The 25,031-nt window shown below is 43.1% G+C and overlaps 13 protein-coding genes and 1 non-coding gene across 14 annotated transcripts; 8 read left to right on the top strand and 6 right to left on the bottom strand.

Annotated features, from left to right (window-relative positions):
* Window positions 1-59: 59 nt before the first annotated feature.
* J056_000119 (Protein farnesyltransferase subunit beta) lies at window positions 60-2,721 on the bottom strand (the record flags this gene model as incomplete). Its single annotated transcript, XM_009267517.1, has 11 exons — window positions 60-86; window positions 137-503; window positions 555-671; window positions 728-867; window positions 918-1,009; window positions 1,059-1,134; window positions 1,287-1,506; window positions 1,554-1,991; window positions 2,046-2,132; window positions 2,179-2,624; window positions 2,674-2,721. The coding sequence occupies 11 exons, from the start codon at window positions 2,719-2,721 to the stop codon at window positions 60-62; spliced, it is 2,058 nt and encodes a 685-aa protein (XP_009265792.1).
* Window positions 2,722-2,750: 29 nt separating this feature from the next.
* On the top strand, window positions 2,751-3,578 carry J056_000118 (J domain-containing protein 1; the record flags this gene model as incomplete). Its single annotated transcript, XM_009267516.1, has 2 exons — window positions 2,751-3,257; window positions 3,312-3,578. The coding sequence occupies 2 exons, from the start codon at window positions 2,751-2,753 to the stop codon at window positions 3,576-3,578; spliced, it is 774 nt and encodes a 257-aa protein (XP_009265791.1).
* A 171-nt stretch (window positions 3,579-3,749) lies between these two features.
* On the bottom strand, window positions 3,750-4,886 carry J056_000117 (Cyclin-dependent kinase 1; the record flags this gene model as incomplete). Its single annotated transcript, XM_009267515.1, has 4 exons — window positions 3,750-3,938; window positions 3,991-4,751; window positions 4,801-4,810; window positions 4,860-4,886. The coding sequence occupies 4 exons, from the start codon at window positions 4,884-4,886 to the stop codon at window positions 3,750-3,752; spliced, it is 987 nt and encodes a 328-aa protein (XP_009265790.1).
* An 81-nt stretch (window positions 4,887-4,967) lies between these two features.
* On the top strand, window positions 4,968-8,868 carry J056_000116 (Protein mak16; the record flags this gene model as incomplete). Its single annotated transcript, XM_009267514.1, has 5 exons — window positions 4,968-4,982; window positions 5,035-6,841; window positions 6,896-7,727; window positions 7,874-7,927; window positions 7,977-8,868. 5 exons carry the CDS (start codon window positions 4,968-4,970, stop codon window positions 8,866-8,868), a joined length of 3,600 nt encoding a protein of 1,199 aa, XP_009265789.1.
* Window positions 8,869-8,901: 33 nt separating this feature from the next.
* Window positions 8,902-9,439, bottom strand: J056_000115 (uncharacterized protein; the record flags this gene model as incomplete). Its single annotated transcript, XM_009267513.1, has 2 exons — window positions 8,902-8,970; window positions 9,029-9,439. The coding sequence occupies 2 exons, from the start codon at window positions 9,437-9,439 to the stop codon at window positions 8,902-8,904; spliced, it is 480 nt and encodes a 159-aa protein (XP_009265788.1).
* A 347-nt stretch (window positions 9,440-9,786) lies between these two features.
* On the top strand, window positions 9,787-11,222 carry J056_000114 (DnaJ-like protein subfamily A member 2; the record flags this gene model as incomplete). The annotated part of the gene is made up of 6 exons (XM_009267512.1): window positions 9,787-9,844; window positions 9,894-10,410; window positions 10,462-10,579; window positions 10,626-10,946; window positions 10,996-11,094; window positions 11,148-11,222. The coding sequence occupies 6 exons, from the start codon at window positions 9,787-9,789 to the stop codon at window positions 11,220-11,222; spliced, it is 1,188 nt and encodes a 395-aa protein (XP_009265787.1).
* Window positions 11,223-11,322: 100 nt separating this feature from the next.
* J056_000113 (uncharacterized protein) lies at window positions 11,323-12,684 on the top strand (the record flags this gene model as incomplete). Its single annotated transcript, XM_009267511.1, has 1 exon — window positions 11,323-12,684. The coding sequence occupies one exon, from the start codon at window positions 11,323-11,325 to the stop codon at window positions 12,682-12,684; it is 1,362 nt and encodes a 453-aa protein (XP_009265786.1).
* A 62-nt stretch (window positions 12,685-12,746) lies between these two features.
* J056_000112 (F-box only protein 9) lies at window positions 12,747-14,047 on the top strand (the record flags this gene model as incomplete). Its single annotated transcript, XM_009267510.1, has 2 exons — window positions 12,747-13,142; window positions 13,190-14,047. 2 exons carry the CDS (start codon window positions 12,747-12,749, stop codon window positions 14,045-14,047), a joined length of 1,254 nt encoding a protein of 417 aa, XP_009265785.1.
* A 1,229-nt stretch (window positions 14,048-15,276) lies between these two features.
* J056_004866 lies at window positions 15,277-15,348 on the bottom strand. The gene has a single exon. It is a non-coding gene; the product is annotated as a tRNA-Asp (tRNA).
* Window positions 15,349-16,156: 808 nt separating this feature from the next.
* Window positions 16,157-18,881, top strand: J056_000111 (uncharacterized protein; the record flags this gene model as incomplete). The annotated part of the gene is made up of 9 exons (XM_009267509.1): window positions 16,157-16,207; window positions 16,252-16,284; window positions 16,329-16,347; window positions 16,394-16,656; window positions 16,708-16,934; window positions 17,197-17,357; window positions 17,408-17,613; window positions 17,660-18,286; window positions 18,459-18,881. The coding sequence occupies 9 exons, from the start codon at window positions 16,157-16,159 to the stop codon at window positions 18,879-18,881; spliced, it is 2,010 nt and encodes a 669-aa protein (XP_009265784.1).
* A 158-nt stretch (window positions 18,882-19,039) lies between these two features.
* J056_000109 (Vacuolar protein sorting-associated protein vps5) lies at window positions 19,040-20,615 on the bottom strand (the record flags this gene model as incomplete). Its single annotated transcript, XM_009267507.1, has 6 exons — window positions 19,040-19,093; window positions 19,142-19,294; window positions 19,341-19,490; window positions 19,539-19,846; window positions 19,897-19,987; window positions 20,040-20,615. The coding sequence occupies 6 exons, from the start codon at window positions 20,613-20,615 to the stop codon at window positions 19,040-19,042; spliced, it is 1,332 nt and encodes a 443-aa protein (XP_009265782.1).
* Window positions 20,616-21,100: 485 nt separating this feature from the next.
* Window positions 21,101-22,344, top strand: J056_000108 (Asparagine synthetase domain-containing protein 1; the record flags this gene model as incomplete). The annotated part of the gene is made up of 5 exons (XM_009267506.1): window positions 21,101-21,434; window positions 21,479-21,693; window positions 21,750-21,998; window positions 22,046-22,293; window positions 22,329-22,344. 5 exons carry the CDS (start codon window positions 21,101-21,103, stop codon window positions 22,342-22,344), a joined length of 1,062 nt encoding a protein of 353 aa, XP_009265781.1.
* Window positions 22,345-22,368: 24 nt separating this feature from the next.
* J056_000107 (uncharacterized protein) lies at window positions 22,369-23,076 on the bottom strand (the record flags this gene model as incomplete). The annotated part of the gene is made up of 1 exon (XM_009267505.1): window positions 22,369-23,076. One exon carries the CDS (start codon window positions 23,074-23,076, stop codon window positions 22,369-22,371), a length of 708 nt encoding a protein of 235 aa, XP_009265780.1.
* Window positions 23,077-23,133: 57 nt separating this feature from the next.
* Window positions 23,134-25,006, top strand: J056_000106 (SWI/SNF and RSC complexes subunit ssr2; the record flags this gene model as incomplete). Its single annotated transcript, XM_009267504.1, has 2 exons — window positions 23,134-23,184; window positions 23,240-25,006. The coding sequence occupies 2 exons, from the start codon at window positions 23,134-23,136 to the stop codon at window positions 25,004-25,006; spliced, it is 1,818 nt and encodes a 605-aa protein (XP_009265779.1).
* Between the last annotated feature and the right edge of the window lie 25 nt (window positions 25,007-25,031).

Raw genomic sequence — 25,031 nt, 5'->3', positions numbered from 1 at the left:
ATCATCCTTTCAGACTATCCAACGCTAATTGTAACTGATTCATTGCTGTATCTTTATCCTCATAATTCAATGCTGATATTGCCCACCTAGCGTGCTTCTGAGCTTTACTTACTATTCCTGGATTCATTTGTGGTACCTCTGCCTCTACCTCATTTGATTGCTCATCAGTTGGTTCATCTCCCTGCAAGGACAGCTGAGCAAATTCCTTAGTACCAACTACACTCTGTCTATTTGTTTGTGTGCTTTGGGTTTGCGGTAAACTTGTAACTGAGCGTGACCTTGGTGAGCCATGTAAAGACGTGTGGGGTGATTGTTTAGGCGACGGTAAAGATCCCGCCGCGGGTATTGAAACCGAACCACGTCGTGAGCTTGATTTGGGTGATGGTAAGCGTGGTGGTACACTTCCTGTTGACTGCGGTAGACCGGTTGTTTCTAATTTTGGTGAAGTGGAGGTGCTGGCTCTTGGCGAACCACGCTGTGGCATTTTGGTTGCATTCATTATTCTGTGTGGGTGTTATGGAGCTGAAGCGGTTTAAATTATAACTGTCACTCACTGTGTCGTCTTGAAGCGCGCATACTTCAACTTCTGTTGTAAATCACCTGGTGGATTCTTGAATAAAGTGAGCAGCGATAGGAAATAAGTTGAAGCGAGGAAAGTCTTTGCTACTATTCTAATATAAAATGCGTGTCAGAGTGCTGCTAGCGGTAATCCAAGTAATCCACTAACTTGTTAACCGTGCCTGCTCTATCCATGTCATCAGCCTTAATAAAAACGCGCAATGCAAAGTTCTCTATATAAGCATTAGCAGCATCCTCATCTGTGACTAAATCTTTCAATTCCTCATTCTGCGAGAGATGTTTTTTGGTCTCAGTGATACGTCAGCTGCATGTACCATCCTATATACAAACCCACGCACTTCTTCAAGCTCTGTCATCAGTTCCAGCAATAATATTTCCCCCTCCTTTCCTGGTTTCTGTTGCAATGCGTTCTGCAACACGTAGAACTTGCCTCAAGGGGCGTGAGCAGTAGTACCTTTAGTAATACACAGTACACTCACACCAGTATGAAATTGCAGGCTCAACGTTCACAAGCTCTTTGGCTCTGGCTAGATATGGTTCTAGGCTTTTCAACTCCTGAGGTAATCTCATCAAAGTCCTTATCAAAGATAACAATTAGTCTCAAATTACTGGTTATAAAAATATTTTAACACAGCAAGTGTCTTTGATATTGATATATTAAATATCGGATGCGTTGGATTCGTTATGTTTGATCCACCTCCACGTACTTTCTTGGCTGCTTTGTCGGGCATCCATCCCATTGCACTTGCGTAGGCGAATCTCCGAATACTTGAACGCTCTTGAGGGTTATCTGTGGGTATCATATTGTCTGCATTCTCGTTGAAGTCAACTGCCATTTGCCTAGCTCTGTCTGCATCGTATTTGATATAATGCTGTGATGCGCTCAGTCCAGAGATATTGTATGCTGTGTGATAGGTATCTGAATTTCTTTGAGTATGTCAGTCTGAGGCTGTTCATAGTAATAGACTACTCACTTTCCAGGCTTGTCCCGCAAACCACCCTTAGGATTCTGAGCAGCGTTGAGTACATATCCCTGCAGTGCCTCTCTGTCATACAAACAGCCTTCCTCGTCAACCCAGTCATCATCTTCATTATCTTCATCTTTTGAATCAACAGCCAGCTGCCAGTATTCGAACAAACTAAACGATCCACCCAGCCACCAACTATAACAACCGTCAACGAGCTTGTTCGTGCGACCTCTGAACCCTCCCAGTTCAGTTTTTAGTCCTTGCATATGAACACTCCATCTGATAAGTCCGTCTAGATCGAATGTCGTGTTCAATTTTGAGGAGCGTGTTGAGTCTACCATAGTCAACGCGCTTAATGCACAGCTTGTATAGCCACCATGAGCCTCGCCGAATTGTAAACCATCTTGACTGCATGCAGAGAAACCGCCTTCGAATGTCTGGCAGCTGTATCGATGTCAGCGCTGTTGTGCCACATTAGCTACATGAATAACAACGCACCTTGCAACGAATTTTTCGACGTTGTGTAGTAGCTCCGGTGTTAGAATGTCTAGTATAGTAGCAACGGCTAAAGCGCAGTAGCAGCCACTACGCAAGTCAGCCAAATAAACGAACTAAAGCATAGAAAACACACCGAACATCAACTTCACCGCCTTCGTGGACGATAAAACTGCCATCTTGCTGCTTAACACGCATCAAAAAGTCGTATACTCCACGCCTGTCAATTGCATCCCAGCCATTGCCGTCACCAGGGCCGCCTGCGATAACGAGACTCATAACAGAAGCGTAAGTGGTGAGAACGTGACTAATCTGACCGCGACCACCGCCAAAGCCACCAGAAGCATTTTGGTATTTAGAAAGAGTGGAAATAGCTCTCGATCTAGAAACATGATCGAGAGAAATACCGAGAGTGAGGAGACTGTGTAAAGACCAGTAGATTATCCAAGGCCTGGAAGCGTCAAGTGCTTTCATAGAAGCTGGAAGACCACTAAGTGACTCTGTGAGGTACTTTGCATGTGCCAGTCTGTCAAGTTCTTTGTCTTGATTGAGAGCAAATTCCAGCGTTATTTCTACATCTCTCTGCGGAGGTTTTTGAGGGGTGCTAGCAGTAAACACAGAAACTACTCACCTGTGAAGCTGTCGTTGCTGTTTCCACTCCGTCATCGTATAAAGCCATGACGGTATTTGATCAACCACGGTGATGTGATGAAATTATCTCAAATAAGAAATCTGCAACTCCCAAAGAACCCTAAAGCGACTCCATTCGAAATATTCTCTTTGCCGACGACAGCAACTCCTAATCAGATTAAATCGAGGTACTACGAGTTGGTGCGTATTTACCATCCTGATAAAGCATCCAATGAGTACACCCACACGCGTACAAAGGAATTCCAATCTATCGTTAAAGCTTATGAGCTATTATCGGATACAAAAAAGAAGCAGCGTTTCATAAACACAGGATCAGGTTGGAGCAGCGATTCTTTCGGCGATACAGCCCAATCACGCTGGCAATCTGATATGGAATATGTTAGGAACAACTATGCCCATAGACGCTCATCACAATTCAACAACTCTCACAACTCACACTACTCAAAACGTTCGGGTGGCTGGGATGGCGATTTCTATTGGTCGACGTATCATCATCCAGCCAATGGGAAACATCAGCCAGTCTATGGATCTAACGGTGCTTTTATTGCTGGTTTGATCTTCTTCGTGAGTCTTGAGTCATGCATGAGTCATGTCGGGTGCTTTCTAACATGACGTCAGTCAACTATAGTAACTCTCGTTGAATATCACACATTCTTACCTACTTCTATGATTAAGAGTAGTCTAAACAGGTCAAACAACTCAGCTGCTATGGAAGAATGGCAATTCAAGGCTAACATCGACGCAAATAGATCACTATCAAATGCACACGAATCACGTCAGCGACATGGTTTGGCTAGAACGTTAGCAGCTAGAAAGCACGCATCAAGGGATCAGGAAGATAGCGAGACCAGTGAAAATCCTAAGCTACCACTACCCACCCAATAACAAAACAACATCTCCCTACTCACGTTAAAATACTATAAATGCATGATAGAAGACAGATAAGTATATTAAAAGCTGTATAATTATATAATTGTCATCGTTAAATAGAGTTATAGAGATAGATATATGACAGTCACAGATAAGGAAAGAGATAGTTGAAAAATGTTGTAGCGTCTACGCTTTGACAGCTGCTAAAGATGCTTGTGAGGCTGTCTTAGCTTTTTGAGCAGCGCGTTGTTGTGCTGTTTCTGCTATAGATGCCGTAATCGATGGTATATCCGTCTCATTTGAAAATTCAAAGTAAGGATGGTTTAAAGCTCTCTTGGCTGATAATCTATGTGCTGGGTCGTAAATAAGAAGTTGCTGTAGGGGTGAGTTGTCAGTAAATTAAACCAAGTCAACAATTAGGACCCACCGAGAGAAGGTCAATACCTTCAGGTTCCAAGCCTGGTACTGCCTTGTAAAGGTCTACACGTGACCATTGTGGGAAAGTAGTTTTGTAATCAGGTAAAGATTTGACACCGGGCCAGATTTCTTCATTTGGGGTACCGAGAACTCGAAATATCTTGAATATTTCATCAATCTCTGAATCACCAGGAAAGAGAGGTTGACGCATGACCATTTCAGCGAAAATGCAACCAACGGACCACATATCGATTGCAGTAGAGTAGTGTCTTGAACCGAGCAAGACCTCAGGAGCTCTATACCAAAGGGTGACAACTTCATGAGTATAAGTGCGCAGAGGGATACCGAAAGCCCTTGCTAAACCGAAATCGGCCAATTTCAAGTTACCTTCCTTATCGATGAGTAAGTTTTGAGGCTTTAAGTCTCTGTGCAAGATTCTGTGGGCGTGACAGAAATAAGTCCCCTTAATCAACTGGTAAGTGAACTTTTTGACGATATCTGGGCCAAGGCCGTCCTTCTTCTGGCCAACATTATCCATGTATTTCTTCAAATCCAAGTCCAAGAATTCGAAAACGAGGTAGAGCTTTGCATCTGAGTGAATAATATCAAATAAACGAACGATATTATCATCTCTGAGCTCTTTCAAAAGTGAAATTTCGCGAATAGCTGTCGAAGGAACGCCCTCATCTTCGGCTTCCAAGCGGATTTTCTTCAAAGCGACGATTCTACCGTCATTTACGTTCTTTGCTTTGTAAACGACACCGTAAGTGCCTTGGGTAGAGTGAGTCACGTGCTAAGCGTATGAGGAAGGATGAATTACCTTCGCCGACCTGGGGGGAAACGCGTGAGACATGAATTGATGAAAGGGAATACACGCACCTTCTCTAATCTAGTGTAATTGTCCATCGTCGTCGTGGTCCACGCTTGAATCTCGACAGCCAACACAAACGAATTTGGGAATTTTGGAATTTTAAAATTTGAAAATAAATGAATTTAATTGATGTTAGTGTGAACATTTTGATCTACTTGGAATTCCTAACAAACTAAATTTCAGTCAAAATCATTTCAAATTAGAGATTTCATTGATAGCGTCTGTGATGAATTCAATTTGGATAAATTAAATAAGGATGATTACTTGAATTCTATACAATCTAATCTCGATGATCTGAATAGCTACCACCACAACCTCAACCTCTCCCGAAACAAGCTGATTCGCTCCGTGAAACATGCAGAGATCAAACACACTCAAATCACTCATGAACTCACTTTAAACTTTGAAGCCGTTGGTAACTCCTTCTTGGATTTGGAAAACTCCATCTCTCAAGTCGGTAATACCACCCTTAACATCGGTGATCAATTGCAGCTCTTCTCTGATGACCGCTCAAGAGCTCTCGCTGCAAGGGATCTCATTCAACACTACTCCGCCCTTTCCAGAGGTGATTCCTCTAAGCTAGACTCCCTCAGAAAGTCTCCCGGTAAAGATAATAGAATGTCTTGCGCTTTCCTATTAAGACGTTTGAGTGCTGTTTCTGCCGTCGTCGACACTCCTAATGCAAAGAGTACTCAAAATATTATCGAAAAGTACTGTGAAAAGTTCGAAAAGGATTTGCTTAAGTTGTTCGACAAGTCTTATCGGAAGGGTGATCCAAAAATGATGGCTCACTGCGCTCAAACTCTTTTAGCTTTCAATGGTGGCGCTTCTTGTATGCAAGTTTACGTCAATCAACATGACTTCTTCATATCAAAGGATAAAATTGGTCTGACTTCCTCCGATCCATCACATCATCTTGATTCTAACCTCTGGTCCTCGATAAGTGATCCGGATGTACAACCACCTTCAAATGAACCATCTTTGACTGACTTAGTCAACGAAATACGCAACACCGTCGAACAAGAAGCTCAAATCATACAAGCTGTCTTCCCAAACCCTGCTGTAGTTATGCAAGTTTTTTTGCAAAGAGTGTTTGCACAATCAATTCAAACCAAAATTGAAGACTTGCTAGAGCATTCTAGGGCTATTTCCAACTTTGCCTTCTTGAGAATGTTACACCTGTCTAGAATGACAATATCGGGTTTAGTCGATGATTTGAAAAAATTTGACACGTTATCATCTTCAATAAAATCTATGGGTAGTGCTTTAGTCGCACCTGGTACTTTCGCTGGTCCGTCTGGAATTTCTATGATGCTAGATCAGGCTCTCGATGAACTCTTCGTACCGTATATGGAAGGAGAAAGATATATCTCACTTGAATGTCAATCTTTAACTGAATTATACGCAGGATTTTTATCCAACTTCACATTATACCACAATAGCGCACATGGACTAAAATCAACATCAGTTTTAGATAGAGTGGTTAGTCAATTGTCCGAAACCTCAACTGCTTCATCATCTGCTGCTGCTTTGTTAAAACTTTCTGGGAAGAACGACGAAATCAACAAGGAATTGGACGAGAACGATGGAAAATTATCATTAAACGTTGCAGAGAGGATGCTACGCTGGAATGCAGAGTCTGTTGGTAGATGTATAGACTTGACGCTATCAAACAATCTATCAAAGAATGTTTTCAAGCTGTTGCAAACATTAGCGGAATCAATCGGTGGATCTTATGTTGAGACAGCGATAGATAGCACTATATACAAGATTGAATCGAGCAAATATGATGTACCATTTGAAAGCTTGGAGATATGTTCACCTGCTGATTTAATTACTCAGCTGTGGCAAAGGTATGCAGCAACAACTATCATACCCCTAACGAATAACGGCGCGATTGGAATGAAAAGGGAGTTGGCTGTGTTTGCAAATAATACGATTAATCGACTAGAAGTGAAACTGAATACAATACTGCAGAAGTTAATGGATGGTGAGTAGTAGATGGCTCTTGATCAAAAACAGCTTTAACGGGTGCTCCTCACAGTCACGATAAACTACCTTGGTAGCTGCCTACAGAAACAACGCAAAGGCGATTTCAGACCCAAAGACGATGACACATCGTTTGCCAGAATCAATACCGAACCTTGTTTGCTATGCTGTCAAGTATTGTCATCGGCACGAGATTATGCGATGGATTCATTGACAGGATCAAATTTGGATAAGTTTTTGATAGAATTGGGAGTAGCATTTCATGGGTTGCTACTGGATCATTTGAAAAAGTTTTCAGTGAATCCAACAGGTGGACTCATGTTGACTAAGGATATAGCACTCTATCAAGAAACGATAACTAATTTCAATCAAGCGATACTCAAGCCGAGGTACGAAATGCTGAGACAGTTGGGTAACTTGTTCATAGTGAGACCAGAAGTGCTGAGGGCGTATATGCGCGATGACGTGCATTTATCAAAGCTGGATCCAGCAATGCTTCGACCATACTTGTCGCAAAGGTCAGATTATACCACTTCCCTAGCAAAGTATCTCGACAAGGAGTTGGGTATATCAACAACATCATCATTCGCTAATGGGGGCAATCTATATAAGGCAGCGTGGGCAACGTTGAATAATCCATCAAGTAGTAGTATACCAGTGACGAGAAGAGGGACTGGAGATGAGAGTGAGAGTGTCAAAGAGGACCAAAAACCAACACCGCCAAGAACGCAGCTACAAAGACCAAAGTTGACGTCAGATGGACGAAAGAGACCAGGCACGGCGATAGGAGGATTGTTTGAACAATTAGACACGCTAAATATGGGATTAGGATTGAAGACAGATGATGATGGTAATGACAAGGAAACGAGTCAAAAGAGGGCTCCAGCGTATTTGAATCTGCAGAATAACGATCAAGATAAGAATAATTTGTAGCAACTCGTTGTTTATAAATTTTTGTACATCGTCTCTTATCACAAAACTGTCAAGATGTAAGTGGAGGTAAAGCCGTCAAATCTGGCTGATGGGATCACAGGGATGATGTCGTGTGGACAGTTATAAATCATCAATTCTGCAGTTACAAAGTAAAGTGAGTCTGAGCCCTGCGTGAGTGAATTGGCCAATAAAACTTGATTTAGAACGACGACGCAGAATTTTTGTAGAAATGAGTACAACGTTACTGGATTCTGTAATAGGCAGTCTTGTCCACTCGCAAATTCAAGATACGCAACCGTTAGGGAACATGAAGGTGTCATATACCTATACATAAAGACACCGGAGAGAGCACACACGCCTAAGCATATGTGGGAGAAGATCAAGCTTTCTTCCAACTATACGAAAGCTTTGGAGCAAATAGACAGCCATCTGTTGTATTGGCCAAATTTCACCACGCACAAGTGCAAGCAGCGTATAACAAAGCTGACGCAGTATTTGATTAAATTGAGAAAGCTTAAATCTAGACAGGAGCCAAAGCTAGTCGGTATCAAGAAGAAGATTGATAGAAGAGAGGCTACGCGTGAAGAGAAGGCGCTTTCTGCAGCCAAACTCGAGAGGTCCATAGAGGCAGAGTTGATCAATAGACTCAAATCCAAGGCTTACGGTGATGCACCGCTCAATGTCAATGAGGATGTCTGGAGGAAGGTACTTGAAGCTGATAAGAATGTTGAGAACGAGGAAGAGTTGCTTGATGATGAATCCGAGGACGATGAGATTGATAGTGAGGATGAAAGGGAGTTCGTTGAGGCTAGTGATATTGAATCAGACGTCGAGGATATGGAGGAAGGCGTAGCAGGTATGGGAAGTGAGCAGAGCGATGAAAGTGGGCAGTCAGAGTCGTCAGAGAGTGAGAACAGTGATGAAGACGGAGATGACGACGACAAGAAGAAGGGTGATGACGATGATAAGAAGAAACGCAAGAGAAAGGGAGAAGGTAAGGCTAAGAAGGACAACAAACGGCGAGGCAAGCATGTTGAAGTCGAGTATGAGGATCAAGTCGAGCCAGTCACCAAAGAGGCTATACTTGATTGGTAGAATGTTACATAGCTAAATTATCGAATACATTATTCAAGAAACCTTTGTTAGAAAGCAATAAGTGATCAATTGAGCTTGATTTTGAGTTATTTGAATTTTGAGCTTGAATTTTGGATTTATGAGCTTGTAGCTGGGGTTTGTAGGTCTTTATGACGTGCACCTTGTTTAAATCTGGGTTTAGCAGCATTTTGTCGAGTTCTTCGACTGTAAGCACAATCTGGGCGATATCTTGATCGTTTATCACGCTATTCTGTAGCCTTCTATCCAGTAATGAGGATAACGTTCTAAATTTGAATACCTGTCGCAGTAGATTCAGCGCAGATTCGACATTAGTCAAATCCACGATATCATTCGAAAGCTCGTCATAATCTGCGGATATCTTTGACTTAAGTTGAGATATCTTGTCGTATAGTTGCTGGCTTGTGCCGGATATATTATAATTGTTGATATTGCTGTAACTCTCGCTGTACTTGAACAGCTCGTTTTGGTTTGAAATCACGTTATCTTTAATCTCATTCTCCACGCTATCGATATCTTTCCTGAGATTGGAAAGCTTGTTGGATAGTTCCATTTTAATTAAAATTTTCAGTCAGTATAAATTCAGTCGTGATGGTTAACTTCCTTCTTGTGCTCCAACAGAAGAGTGAGTGGGAGATAAAATAAAGGGATTCAAGACAAGTCAAAGGATGATTTGAGCGCATTTGGCTTTATTGGTTTTCTTGTGGGCGTTCAGTCAGCAGGATTACCATGCAGTAAACTCTCAGCTACCTTACTATACACATTGGCTGAAACGACTTGAACTTGAATCCCTTTGAGTATATCTTCAAGTACTAACGCATATTCCCAGCTCAATGGCTCAATTTTAAATTAAGTTTTGTACTCAGAATTGAATGTCTTCTCTCTTGATAAAATACCTCGATGGTTGTTGAAACTGAATTTTATGATTTGCTAGGCGTGTCTAGTACTGCCACTCAATGTTAGTTGGCTTGCATGCTCTACTCCCGCCTCACATCGCCTTGTTGCAGCTGAAATACGCAAAGCTTATCGCAAGCAAGCTATATCGTGTCATCCAGACAAAAATCCAGATGACCCCAACGCCAGCGACAAGTTTCAGAAAATATCTGCCGCCTACGAAGTTCTCTCTGATGAGGTTACCAGGGAGAGCTACGATGCTTTTGGTAGAACGGACAGTGCTAGCTCTGCAGGCCCCCCGATGGACGATTTCATGTCTTCATTCTTCTTCGACCTTAGTAGACCTCCTCAACCTTCAAAAGCCAGAGACCAAGTCGTAGACTTTGATGTGTCTCTCAATGACTTATACCTCGGCAAATCTGTCCACTTTGCTATCGAAAAGGATATCACCTGCAAGCTCTGCTCTGGCTCTGGTGGCAAAAAAGGCGCCAAACCTCAATCCTGCGGTAGATGCTCTGGTAGTGGAAATGTCCTTCTCAGCAGACAGCTCGGTCCTGGCTTAATTGCTCAAATGCCCTCTCCTTGTCCTGACTGTCACGGTGAAGGCGTTAAAATCAGAGACAAATCGAGGTTCGTCGTTCTATCTTCTCTTGACGTCATTCTCACTTTACTCTCAAACAGGTGCAGAAAGTGTGAGGGTTCGAAAACAACAAAGGCCAAGAAAAAAATCTCCTTCGATATCAAAAAGGGTATGGTTGATGGTCAGAAGATTCGTCTGCAGGGTGAGGGTGATGAAGTTGTGAGTTGGTTGTGTTAGAGATGCGTATGCTAATCAATACTGCCAGCCTGGCGCTAAACCTGGATCACTCATATTTAAGCTACGTGCCAAAAAGCATGACACTTTCAGAGTTTCAGGTTATGACTTGGCAATTACGATAAAGCTCACCCTCTTCGAAGCATTGGCTGGTTTTGACAAGGTCATTTGCAATCACTTGGACGGCCGTTCTGTGAAACTTTCAGTCCCTCAAGGAAGGGTAATACAGCCAGCAGAGACTCTTTGTTTACGCGATCAAGGTATGCCATTGTCAAGGGGATATGGTGATTTATACGTCCAATGCAATGTCGAAATGCCAAGTGGCTATTGGATGAAGATGCAGGATCGTACTGTGAGTCTTTTCTGATCATTGTTGTTCATATTGCTAAGTACAAAATTAGTCACTTGGTAAATTGCTACCAAAACCAGACCAAAAGAGCGAAATAAAGGAGAGTGAGAACTCTCAAACTGCAAATTATGAGACTAGCTCTATGTCAAATGTGAGTTTTTCCTAATTAGTCCTCGGGAATGGCCAGCTAACCATTCAACACAGTTTGGAAGGACACACGCTCATCCAAACGACTTTGACGATGATAATGGACCATCTACGCAATGCACAACTCAATAGAATAACAAGAATTACTTGCCTTAATTTATAGATAATTTTTTGTATTATGAACATCCACAGCTCTGTCTCCCCGTCTTCCTCTTTGAGAAAAACCACGAGAATGAGCGCAACACAGCCAATTACACCAATATCAATTAGCTTGCCAGTTGCCAGCACATCTGCAGCGCCAACCACTTTGTCGAAGCCAGTACAGCGTAAGCTCGTGCCAGTTGGAGGTGCTTATGCTGCACACGCACGTCGTCAAGCCTCAGGCAAGACTTTCGATGAGGACGATGCAGCTGTGAAGGCGGAGAATGAAAGATTGGCCGAAGAAGAGCGTAAGAACCAGCCAGAAGATGATGGCGTTGGTGAAGAGCCTGAATCCAAGGAATTGTTACAAACTTCTGATCCAAAGAACTACAAGGCACTCGACATGTACGCAATTCTTGGTCTTTCAAACCTTCGTTACAAGGCAACACAAGACCAGATCCGTCTCGCCCACAAGAAGAAAATTCTCAGACACCACCCTGACAAGAAGGCAGGTAGGGGCGGTGATGCCAACGATGATCGCTTCTTCAAGTGCGTTGCTAGGGCTTTAGAAATCCTCGACAACCCAGAAAGACGCAAACAATTCGATTCGATCGACGAGACATACAGTGACAAGATCCCAGACGCAAAAACTAAGGGAGATTTCTTTGAAGTTTACGGACCAGTCTTTGACCGTGAATCTAGATTCTCTGAGACACCGGTGCCTTCACTAGGCGGTGCCGACGCACCAAGAGATCAAGTTGAAGAGTTCTACAACGCATGGTACAATTTTGTATCATGGCGTTCATTTGAGTGGTACGATAAGGAGATAAATGAGGGCTCTGAGAATCGCGATGACAAGCGTTACACTGAGAAGAAGAACAAGTCAGATAGAGCTCAGAGAAAGAAGGAGGACAATGCTCGTGTAAGAACATTGGTCGACAATGCTTTAGCTGCAGACCCTCGTATGAAGAAGTTTAGGCAAGATGACAAAGCAGCACGTGAAGCGAAGAAGAACAAGGCCAAGGGTATCACCACGGATCCTAAGAAGGCTAAGGAAGATGAGGCAATTAAAGCAGCCCAAGAGGCGGCAGCCAAGGAGGAGCAAGTTAAGAAAGACGCAGCCAGCAAGGCAAACAAGGCGACTGACAAGAAGGCTAAAGAGGCAGCCAGAAAGAACCTCAGCAAGTCAAAGAAAGCGATCAAGCAGATTGTTACAGACAACAATTACTTCCAGCCACCTGGTTCAACGCCTTCTGCGAATGATATTGAATTGCAGCTTAATGAGTTGGACTTGATCGCGAATGGTCTTGAGCCTGAAGAGACAGCTGAGCTTAAGAAATCACTCGATGGCACACCAGATGTTGCAGCTAAGCGTGAAGCAATCGTCAGCTCAGCCAAGAAGTTGCTCGACGTCGGTAAAGTTGAAAGTGGACGTTTCCAACAATTCGTTTAAGTTTTGTGCATAAATTTACTTTTCCTGGAATGCAATAGCTTTCTTTATCTTTATCAGCGAGCATGTCGAATGACGATTTGGACAAGTTCAGAACGGAGTGGAAGAGTGAGCTGAGCAGCAAGGGCGGGCCAAGTAAATCATCGCATAATGATATTTCAACACATCAGCCACCTGCTCAAGATACACACGATCCCTCTGATCATGCGGTGCGCATCTACGAGCAGGCAGTGGAAGCTGAGCAGGTGGGCCAGCTCGGAGACTCGATAGATTTGTACAGGCGTGCATTTAAGCTCGACGACGCTGTCGATAAGCGTTATGCACGCTACGTGAGCCACAAAGTGGCACGAGAGCGTGAAGAGGCGAATGATAACGATGACGGGGCAATTACTCATGAAAGGGATGATATAGAGTTAAATAAAGATGGCAATTACGTCTACAATTTTGCAAAGACGATACAGGTGGGTGGAGGTGGACTTTGACGGTAAGGTTTTCTAATCGCAAGCAGACTGAACCAGACGCACCAAAACAATCAAGTTACAGATTAGACGCGATTGATAAGCTTATCGAATCACTCGATAACACACTCACACTCGCAGCCGAGAATGAAGACGAACAGTGTCCAATCTCAGCTCTACCGGACGAAATAATACTACACATTTACCGCAATCTCGTCCAGAGAACAGATCTGCAGACCCTGGTGAGGTTCTCACACACAAGCAAGAAACTCCTGCTGCTCTCCAACGACAATATCATATGGAAGGATCTTGCACGCACACACCTCGTCGCGCCACATCAGCTCAAGCCGTCTGTCAGAGTCGATGAGCTTGCTTTAGTCAAGTATAGTGGGAACTGGAGGAAATTGTGGATAGATACCCCGCGTGTACGCTTGGATGGCGTTTATATTTCTATATGCCGCTATCTCAGACACGGAGAGTCCGAGTCGGCATGGACTACGTTCACTCAGCTCGTCACTTTCTACAGATATCTACGCTTCTTTCCAGATGGTCTTGTGATCAGCTGGCTGAGCACAGACGTGCCGACTAGCAGCGTTCCTGCGCTCAACGAGAATTTGCGATGCAAAGGACTATTACATGGCAGATGGAAGCTCAGGAACGACTCTATCCTCATCGATGACCTCAAAGACCCCGATCGCGACATCAGGAGAGTGTCGTATGTGTTCAGGATGAAGGCCAAATTGAAATCAAGTGTGCATGGCAAACATAACAAGATCGAGCTACTGGAGTATGTTTCAGTCAACCGAGAGGAGGAGGAGGTGGATATACCATTGAAGGCAGGTAGAAATTTGACTATTCTATCGCTGTCTCACCTTACCTCAGCACCAAAGACCTTACTACTTTTCTAAAGTAAGAAGCTGGACTGGCACAACACCACTATCGCATTGATTGATATTATTTGCATGCATTATTGAATTGGAATTGACGGGTGGAACTAAAACTTAATGCAGACGACCGCCAATAGCTACAAGTTACATAGCAAAAACGCATTACAAAACACTAAACAGGTCAGATAGCACAATCAAAGCTGCGAAAACAACAAGGACAGTGCCATCCACCCTACAGAGTAGAGTAGAAGGCGTGCAAAATATTCAGGCAATATGTAAACCGAAGTCTACACAATGCATCCCTTCTGAGTAGGCTACTGTCGCCGTGCAATGCCCAGACGGTCAACACGACTTCCAATGTACATGAGATCAGAAGCCTCGCCAAGGTAAGTATGAAGAAACAAAGATGAGGGGCGGCCGCATTTTATAGCCTCACGAAAGAAAAAATTAACGTGACAGTAAAAAACTAAAAATCATATTCATACCAACGCGAGGAATGAGTATGTAATATTAAACTGTTTGCGCTAGTTGTGAGCTAGTTTCCTGCGTCTGGAATGCTTCATGCGTTGTCATAATCTAACCTAACCTCCGCGATTGATAAGCAACTGCAGTTATTAAGACACTTTATCGATAGAAATTGATTGATTTTTGTCTATTTTTGCTGATTTTTTCTGCACACATCACACTATTATCTTCGTATCAGCCTTTGGTACTTAGTAACGTGTATTTCTAACTAAATGCATCGGCGCAGTACAAAAATGATTATTACAGCCTATAATTAATAACTTGGAAAATCTAGCGCTATCAATACGACTTACAAGCACTCAAATTGTGAGCAGGAGGATACTTTTTTTGTCATGCACCAATCAACGAACTATACTTTCTAATTGAATATCACATCTATTTTTTTTTTGAGAAGATGTTGTATCTTAATGTGTCATTTTTAAACGTTAAAAATCAATTACTTGTGTTTTCACCCGGTGTCTTGGTGGTGATATCACCACCGCCCGACTACGTATTCAACCAAGTGGAGAACTTGAATATGTTCTTTGGAACATAGTATTAATAAAAATTCTTGATGATATCTATTCGCAAAGTATTGGATTCCCTTCACGGATACATTGCCACAATGTCATTTTGTTAGCGAAATTATATATTCAGACACTGGCAAACGATCTTCAGGTACCAACAAAATTGAATGTTTGAAAACAACAAAAATATGGCGAAGTATTCCCAAAAATTAAATAACACTCCCTGTCTGGGAGTTGAACCCAGCTCTCCCGCGTGACAAGCGGGCGTACTAACCGATATACTAACAAGGATTGATGATTTTGTTGTCAGTGTGTCTTTATATTATAAAGACATTTTAGAGTTTTTTTTAGCTGAAAGAAGAATCGGAGGGTGCCCCCGGTGGCTCAATGTAATCGAGGACCACAAAAATTTACAAGTTACGACGCTAATCAAGAAACGCTTCCAGTAAATTCACCACCCCTTCTGACTCTTCTTGCTTTAAGAAGTATTGATGGACGCCGGTAGCTCCACGTAGCTACCTCCCAATTTACGGCACACATGCCAAGAACCGTATTCCTTTGAGTCACTACAATTGTCAGCTTTCAATGCACAAAAAGTATAGACAGGCGAAGATTATTCATGGTTTTAACGCTTTTGACTATATATTATGATTTCTATCTATCTATCCACTGATGAACGCAGTTTAAAAATGCATCGTCTTAACAATATATTCAGGTCTCATTATTATCATCATCGTCGCATACGGAGACTTTCTGCGCTTTCTTGCTACTCACTTTGGATATGCCAAAGCATATTACAGGAAAATTTACCCTCAAAAGGCTAAAAGGGCACTTCGGGCAACCTTTTTTGGAAGCAAAAAGGCTGAAGTAGCGTCACCAAAGTAAGCGAAGTCATAATCTGTCTACAACGCTTAACCACTTCTCAAATCGTCAATGCAAGCTTGATAAGAGCCTCCTAAATGACGTATATTTGGACAGATTGCCTGGAAACAAGACGAGATGAATAGACAGTACTCTTTGCAAAAGAACAATTAGAAAGGGATTGCGTTTGCATCTTTATCTCCCACGATCAAGATTGCGAATTCAGTTACTTCAAAAAATGAAAGGAGAAATCAATGGCGTCAATTGCGATCGCTGCTTTGTGAATACTGTGCGCCTGAATAGCTTTTCAGCGACAATTTACCAATTTCGCAGACATCTCTCTGGCGCAGACATCCCGTTACCCAGGTATGTGTGAAATCTACATTGGTTTACTATCTGAGATATCCCAGGCATATCTCTGCAACATATGTACGCGCATCTCTGGCCTAAACATTCCTATCTCTTATATTACCAGGTGGACTTAAGGCATATGAGGAGGAGGGAAATGCAGCAACGAGGAAGCGCAAACGCGCTCCTAAAAAGCGCAAAAAGAGATTGAATAGGAAGAAGGCAACCATGCAGCTGCCAGCGGTTTCGTCTCGCGATAATTTCCAAGTGTATCTTGATCAGGTTCTCGAAAATCGCATCAAGAGAACGGGTAGCGCGATGGATAAGGCTAAAGAGACCAAGCTGCAATCACCCTTCAGAGACGTCACTAACACGCATTCATCAAACGCAGTAACTATCACATTAGCATTTTAGCTGGTGATACCATTGACCTTGCCACAGATTTCTGGACAAGAGACTCTTCTCGGCGGCAAGTCATTCAGTTTGGATGAAATGTTCTCTATTAAGCCAGACCCAACACTCGCGGACTCTCAAAGCGACTCTTTCCCGTCGTTGACGTATGAGGTAGACGAGCAATGTCCCAAGACAGCGACACTGAATGAGAATCTGGAAATGGGAAAGGATCAGTTCGGTTTTAACCAAGATTTCCAAGCTGAAGACTATGACTTGTAAGTAGCTGAGCCACCTCGATGCAGAACTGAGCTATCTAAGATTTGACATCAACGACTTCAACATCGTACAGCCACATAAATTTGATGATTATACTTGGTAAACAACTCATCAGTCTATCCTCGCTGAAAGTCAGAATTGCTGTTGTAATTTTCAATCTCTGATACACAATTGGCGTTGAACGTCAATGACATCTTCCATCATAACATCCACGGCTTAATTGAAAATGTTGTCTAAACAAATTATTAAAGGCCTTTCAAGCAAAGGAGCGTTATCAAATAATGCTCGTAGAGTTTTGGTTCAATCAAGGATGCTCGCCACACCATCGTCACCTCAGGGGATGGCCACCACTGTGGATTCAGGCTCTGGGCCTTTAAGTGCACCAAAGGATTTGGACTCGCAGGCAATCATTGCACCACTCGGTACGCATTTGTCAGCTCTCAACATAGCCCAATTCTCACTAACCAACCAGATTCCTTCGGATTCAACATTAGTGCTGAGCACAAATCAGCAGATCCAAGAAGACCTATTTACTTGGATGCACAAGCTACGACACCACTCGATCCACGTGTTCTTGACAAGATGTTGCCTTGGTTTACAAATCAATACGGTAACCCTCATTCGAGAACACACGTATATGGGTGGGAGTCTCAAGATGGTGTTGAAGAAGCTAGAAGCGTGAGTTTCTACCTGATACATATATGTAATTCTGATATTTTCCAAGCATATCGCAGGTCTCATCGGTGCAGACCCTAAGGATATTATTTTCACATCAGGTGCCACAGAGGCTAACAACATGTCTATAAAGGGTGTTGCTAGATTTAACAAGAACAGAAAGAAGCACATTATTACCACCCAAACGGAGCACAAGTGTGTTTTGGACTCGTGCCGCCAAATGCAAGAGGAGGGCTTTGATGTGACATACTTGCCAGTGCAAACTAATGGCTTGGTCTCACTTGAAGAGCTCGAAAAGGCTATCAGACCTGACACATCGATTGTATCTATCATGGCCGTCAACAACGAAATTGGTGTTATTCAACCACTTAAGGAAATTGGAGAGATGCTTCGTAAATACAAGGGTGTTCACTTTCACACAGACGCTGCACAAGCTTTAGGAAAGATTCCTATGAGCGTACAGGACATGAATATTGATTTAATGTCGCTTTCTGCTCACAAGATATATGGTCCAAAGGGTGTTGGTGCAGTGTATGTTAGACGTCGCCCAAGAGTCAGAATAGATCCTCTCTTCAGCGGTGGTGGTCAAGAAAGAGGCCTGAGATCTGGTACCGTCCCAGCTCCACTGGCTATTGGATTCGGTGAAGCCTGTCGTATTGGTAAGGCAGAGATGCAGGTGAGTGAATAATTAATCAATGGTGATGGTTACGATGATTAAAAATAATGCACATTCAATAAAGGAGGGAGGTTTAGATGCTAAACGCTCATCGATGATTTTTGTGTGCAGGGGTAACGAGTATCCGAAAATCACCATGATTTCTGCAACTATTTGCTAACAATGTAATCAGCACGATCATGATAGAATAAGCGCACTCAGACAGAGGCTTTTGAATGGTATCATTGGGAAACTAGAACACGTAAACTTGAATGGTAGCGAAACAGCAACTTATCCAGGTTGCACGAACCTTTCATTTGGATTCGTTGAAGGTGAATCGCTGTTAATGGCACTGAATGACGTTGCTCTGTCTTCGGGCTCTGCATGTACATCAGCTTCGCTCGAACCATCATATGTTTTGAGAGCCTTGGGTGCTGACGACACAATGGCTCACTCCTCGCTTCGTTTCGGTATCTCAAGGTTCACTACTGAAGCAGAGATTGATTTGGTTGTCAACAAGATTGTCGGTGTTGTCAACAAACTGAGGGATATGTCACCACTATGGGAAATGGTTCAAGAAGGTGTTGATTTGAGAACCGTTGAATGGTCTGGATAAGTTTTTTCGGTTTGATTTTATATCTTATTTGATTTACGTTACATGCTTATACTAAATTTCAATGCATTTATTTCACATGATACAGACACAGCGAATGTCTGGTGACTTTATAAGCCTAGTTCATTGATGAATATAGGTGCATTTTTGAACGGGTATCATTATTCATAAAAGGCTTTTAGCTCTCGTTCGTAGTTGACCCAGCCTTCGTGGATCTAACAGATGATTAGAGGTGGAATAAAATCAATAATTGGATGACTTACACTTGTTTGTGATTTGAGCAACGTAGCTACCAGATCCTTTAGACTGGATTTGAAATCTTCCATGCGCAATTTATCGAACGACGACATTTCATCTTTAATCAAAAGGCTCACTCTTTCAAATTGACGCGAAGATTCGTGTGCCGAGTGTTCACTCTGAATAAGATTTAGTTTAGCGATATAGAAAAAGACTCTAACCCACCATAGCAAGGTCTTTGAGTGAGTAGGCGATATTGTACTGGTGAATTTGACCGACAGATTTCTGTTTTTCGTAAGTTGATTTCTTTTTGTTATACGAGTTTTCAGCTGCTTTGATATCATGAAATAGGTCGATTCTTGTGGTAAATGCGTTCTAAGGTCGATGATTAGTGGATATTAATATCAACTTAATACTGCGCACCTTGATGGATGCAATGACACGCATATATTCTTCTACAGTAGCCGCGAAAGATGAGGCATCACTCTTGATAAGCTCGTCTACGCCACCTTTAGACTTGGTTGAAAGATCGGCCAGTATCTGAAAGAGCCTAGTAAGAGTTTCAGAATTGGTGTATTGTTTGGATAGTTCGAGTAATGATTCAGAATGATCAGCAAGTGCAGAAGCCAAATCGTAGCGCTGAACCGAAAGAAATTGCAAAGATTTGACAAGAGCTTTGAGTTGAACTTCCAGTCCCTCAATTCGTTGCTTTTCGATATCAAACCATTCATCTGTGAGAGTGGGTAAGGTGGATTGATAGATTTAGTAGTAAGTAGCCCACCAGATTCAATGAACTTGGGACCTATTATAGAAGAACTCCAAGAAGCAAGTACAGATTTTCCTTCAGCTTTATCAAGTTGGCGTTGTTTTACCTGTATGTGAGAGGATGAGCTTGTGATTGAGGATGGCATATATCAAACTCACATCTAAAGCAAAAGAATCACTCTCTAAAAACAGTTTGAGGTCTTCATCGTTGGATAAGTGAGGGTGATTTGCGCTTTTAATTAAGCACTTTTCTAATGATTGGCGTCTTTGTTCGATAAAGTCCAAGTTGAATCGACCGTAAGATTGTTTATACGGTGGTGGTGGTACGAATACGCCTGGATTGTTCTTGCAGAGATTCTCATAGAGCCATAGAAAGTCACTGTAACGGCGTAAGACGGTTAGAGAGCTCTGTCTGTAAGTGGGGATATTGGTGTGAGTTTTGATAGTGTAGAGGATGTATGAGTTTGTGGGGTTTCCAATCTTCTGAGGATCACAGACGGATATATCGTATGGTTTTTTAGATTGCTGGTGCTGTTGAGATTGCTGTTGCTGCTGCTGATGCTGATGCTCCCGCTGCTGAGATTGCTGCTGCTGCAACGATAAACTCCTCTTCCGATCGGATAAAGATTCCTTATCGCCGTCATCATCCGCTAAAGAAATTGACTTAAATTGCTCAAAATTATCTCTCTGCATATCTGCGAATGGATTATCATCAATCGAGTCCATCGAGTCCATCAGCGAACGTTTAAACGGAGTGAAATGTGTGGAATCATATTCAATAAAATAAATAATTTTGAAATTTTTGACTCGACAGATTTATTCACAAGGATTAAACGACGTGGCCCTGATTTCCATTCAACTCTTAATTCTCTCTCAGGCAGTTATTCTTGCTCTGTTTTGCATTTACGCGGTACAGAGATCACTCAACAGCCTTTAAGATCTAACAATGGTGATATTCTATGCTACAATGGTCAGATATTTGATAGCTTCAAGGTAATCCTCGTGTTAATCCATCCACAAATCACTTAATCTCGTTTTAAAAGGTTCCGGATGATAAAAATGATGGCGTCATTCTATTAAACACTCTATCTACCCTTAATCACGTTGATCTGCGCGAATTTCTTCTTAAATTTGCCGATCCATGTGCTTTTGTTTTTCACTCTGCGACCACCCAATCAACCTTCTTTGGAAGAGATATTCTTGGCCGTAGAAGCCTTGTCATGTCTATCTCAAATGATGGCATAATTGTTTCCTCCATTCCTCACCCTTCATTATCTTGGGAAGAATGTGACGCAACTTACCTCTACGAATTAAAGTCTGATAACACCTTAATTAAGCATAAAAGGTCTTCAACGGTTAAACTTAATCGACAATTTACAGATAGTGAATCAGTAGAGCACATACCAGCAAACGTTATAGATGAATTCCATCATATACTCACTCAAGCTGTCGACAAACGCGTTAGGTGTATACCCACCCACAACAAGACAACCTCGAACATCAAAGAATGCAAACTAGCTGTCTTGTTCTCTGGTGGCATCGACTGCACTATGGGTGGGTTGTGAAACACGTCTAAACCTTCAACTTACACTTCTTAGTTGCACATCTGGCATCAAAACTGCTACCAATTTCTGAACCTATAGAGCTAATCAATGTGGCATTCTGTGCTACTCCAAATGCCTCCCTTGAAACCGTTCGTGAGGTGTGCAGTCGGGCACCTGATCGTCAAACAGCGTTGGAAGCGGTGGGGGAGCTAGAAAAGCTGCATTCAGACAGAGAGTTTAGACTAGTAAATGTTGACATATCAACAGAGGTGTGTTTATGCTAACATTATACATGAGCCCACTTACTCACTCGGTTTTACGTCAGGATTACAATTGTGAAAAACAGAACGTTATTGAGCTTATGTATCCAAAGAACACCGTTATGGACCTATCACTCGCTGCTCCACTATATTTTGCATCGCGCGGAAACGGGCATCTCTTTAACACAGGGGAGGACTACACAACGCAAGCCAGAGTACTGTTGAGTGGACTCGGAGCAGACGAGGCTTTGGGAGGGTATGGCAGACATCGAGTGGCATATCAGAAAGGAGGCTGGGAGGGAGTAGCAGATGAGGTGGGTGGTGAAGTATGGATAATTGTTCCATTTAACTCTTTTATCAGCTAGAGATGGATTTGGATAGATTACCTTCCCGCAATTTGGGACGCGACGATAGAGTGATCGCGCATCATTCACGTGAAGTCAGATTCCCATTCCTTGCTTATCCACTGCTTGAGTGGCTGAGCAAACTGCCGCTGCACCAGAAGGCTGATTTTAGACAGGCGGAATTGGGCGATAAGCGTCTTTTACGCATATTGGCAGCATCAGAAGGTCTGATGAGCGCATCTAAACGCGCCAAACGCGCTATGCAGTTTGGTAGTAGAAGCTCACGTATGGATGGAGCAGGAGGCAGCAAAGCTAAGGGGGATGATATAATAAAGCTACATTAATCAATACTGTTTAGACTATCAGATATTATCGCATCTAAGTGAGGATCGTCTAGTTGTTGTACATGCATACCAAAGACATTGCCAATTGCTTTCGCAGCTGCATGGGTGGCATCGTGCATGGATATGGAATTGGAGTTGTCTTTGAGTGTTGAAGCGACGGAGGTCATCTTTGCGCCGTGTATCCCGCACGCTACAATGCTACTGAACCACGGATCTAATGGCTCGTTGGTGATGTTTATTGCAAAACCATGGGAAGTGATGCGATGCCTGACTTGTACGCCGATAGAAGCAATCTTGTGGACATCATCAAGCCATACGCCTGTGTGCTCAGAAGTAATGCCTCGTATAGCGTATTGATCGGCGAGCATTCTAATAAGCGACTTTTCAACCAAATCGACATAATTTCTCACGCTGAGCTGCATTCGGGCTAAATTGAATATCGGATAGCCGACCAACTGGCCAGGACCATGGAAGGTAATCTGGCCACCACGGAGTGTGAACTGGTAGTCAGCGCCTAAATTACGCAGCCTGGAAATCTCCTCAGCGTTCTCATCCTTAATGCGCCTTCCAACGGTATATACGGGGGAGTGCTCGAGGAGGAGGAGGATGTGGATATTTGGCTTTGCAGCGATGAGACGGTCTTGCAAGGCTAGCGCAGAGCTATAAGGCACCAACCCAGGTAATCTCTTATAATAGATGGACATTTTATAAAAAAACAGATATCGCTCTAAACAAGGCTTGATTCTTAACAGCCATCAGCAATGTCAGAAACGAACGGCGTCAGTCCAGTTGATCCGGCGAATGGAAAGAAGGTAGGCGGGTAGTTGGGCGTGGATGGCGTGGTATTCAACTCACCACGACCACCAGCATGAAGCTTATCCAGTTGTTGGCGGTGAAATATCGAATATATCTCAGAATCCAGATGACAATGTCAGCGACGACGTAAAGATGGAAAACGCGGATGAAAATGCAATCGCAAGGGAACAGTACAAGTACCATTCACAGGAAGAAGCTCAGAAGTACTTAGCTGCTCAGACGCAAGAAGTTATAATACCCAGCTACAGCTCTTGGTTTAAGTTCGGTCAGATAAACGCTATTGAGAAAAGATCTCTGCCGGAGTTTTTCAATAACCGCAACAGGTCTAAAACACCTACAATTTATAAGGAGTACAGAGACTTTATCATCAACACTTACAGACTCAATCCGTCTGAGTATCTCACTTTCACTGCTTGCAGACGTAATTTAGCTGGTGACGTCTGCGCTATTATGCGTGTCCACGCTTTCTTGGAGCAGTGGGGATTGATTAATTACCAAATTGATCCAGATACACGTCCAGCTGCACTTGGACCACCTTTCACGGGTCATTTTAGAGTCACACTCGATACTCCTAGAGGTCTTCAGCCGCTTCATCCGGGCACTCAACCTGCAACGAAAACAGCGGCTAAAACCGAACCAGCGCAAGTACCACAGCAATCATCTCAACCACCAAACGTCGAGCTGCGCAAGGGTATCTACAACACCTCCTCATACAAAGCTACGGAGGATCCTGACGAGACGGCCAAGACAGCGAACAAGTTCAAAACGCAGAATGACGATGGAGTTTCCGGAGAAGTTAGATACTTCTGTGATGTTACAGGCACAGAGTGCACACAAGAGCGGTACCATTCGATCAAAAACCCCGACTATGTTTTATGTCCGCAGGCTTATCTCGATGGACGATTCCCAACGAGCATGTTCTCTGGCGACTTTATCAGAATAACCAATCACAAATACAAACATGGCACAGGAGGAGAGGAAGATGGAGACGGTAATGGGGAGCCTTGGACAGATGAGGAGACATTGCTGCTGCTCGAAGGCCTGGAGCAGTATGACGACGACTGGAACTCGGTAGCTGAGCACGTGGGCACAAGGTCGAGGGAGAGTTGCATTGCGCAGTTTCTGCAGCTACCCATTGAAGATCCATACCTGGTTGCATCATCCAATACTAACACTAACACTCACCGAGATGCACAGTTCCAGGGCATGGCGTCCCAAGGCGATCTTGGTCCGCTGGCATATGGCAAGTTCCCATTCTCGCAGGCGGATAATCCGGTGATGAGTGTCGTTGCATTCTTGGCCTCAGTTGTGAACCCCTCCGTTGCATCTGCAGCAGCTAAGGCGTCGGTTGGAGAGTTGAGCAAGAGCAAGAGCGAGAATCAAAATCAGAATGCCAATGTGAACGGTAGTGAGGAGAAGATGGATGTTGAGCCGAGTCGCACGTCTGTTGAAAAAGCGGCTTCGGTTGCGCTGGGCGCAGCTGCAGCTAAGGCCAAGACACTATCCACTGACGAGGAGCACAATATAGAGAAATTTATTAGCAAACTTGTCGAATCGCAGTTAAAGAAACTCGAGTGCAAAACGGAGCAGTTTGAACAATTAGAGTTGACACTCGAGGAGGAAAAGAAGAGCTTGGAGAATGCAAGAATGCAATTAGCACAGGAACGAACAGAGTTTGCTAAGAAAGTTAAGGAGTTACAAAAAGCAAAGAATGACCCTTCGCATACGCTGGAGTTGTCCGATGGTCAACTCAAGTTTGAGAATGTAATGGCTGATCCTTCAGAATTTGCAGGTGGTGATATTGCAACGTTGGGGTAGTAAATCCAACTATATAACAAGTTTG

Source organism: Wallemia ichthyophaga (assembly GCF_000400465.1).
Source record: "Wallemia ichthyophaga EXF-994 unplaced genomic scaffold scaffold1, whole genome shotgun sequence".
Classification (NCBI taxonomy): domain Eukaryota; kingdom Fungi; phylum Basidiomycota; class Wallemiomycetes; order Wallemiales; family Wallemiaceae; genus Wallemia; species Wallemia ichthyophaga.
This window is presented reverse-complemented; position numbering and strand designations above follow the sequence as displayed.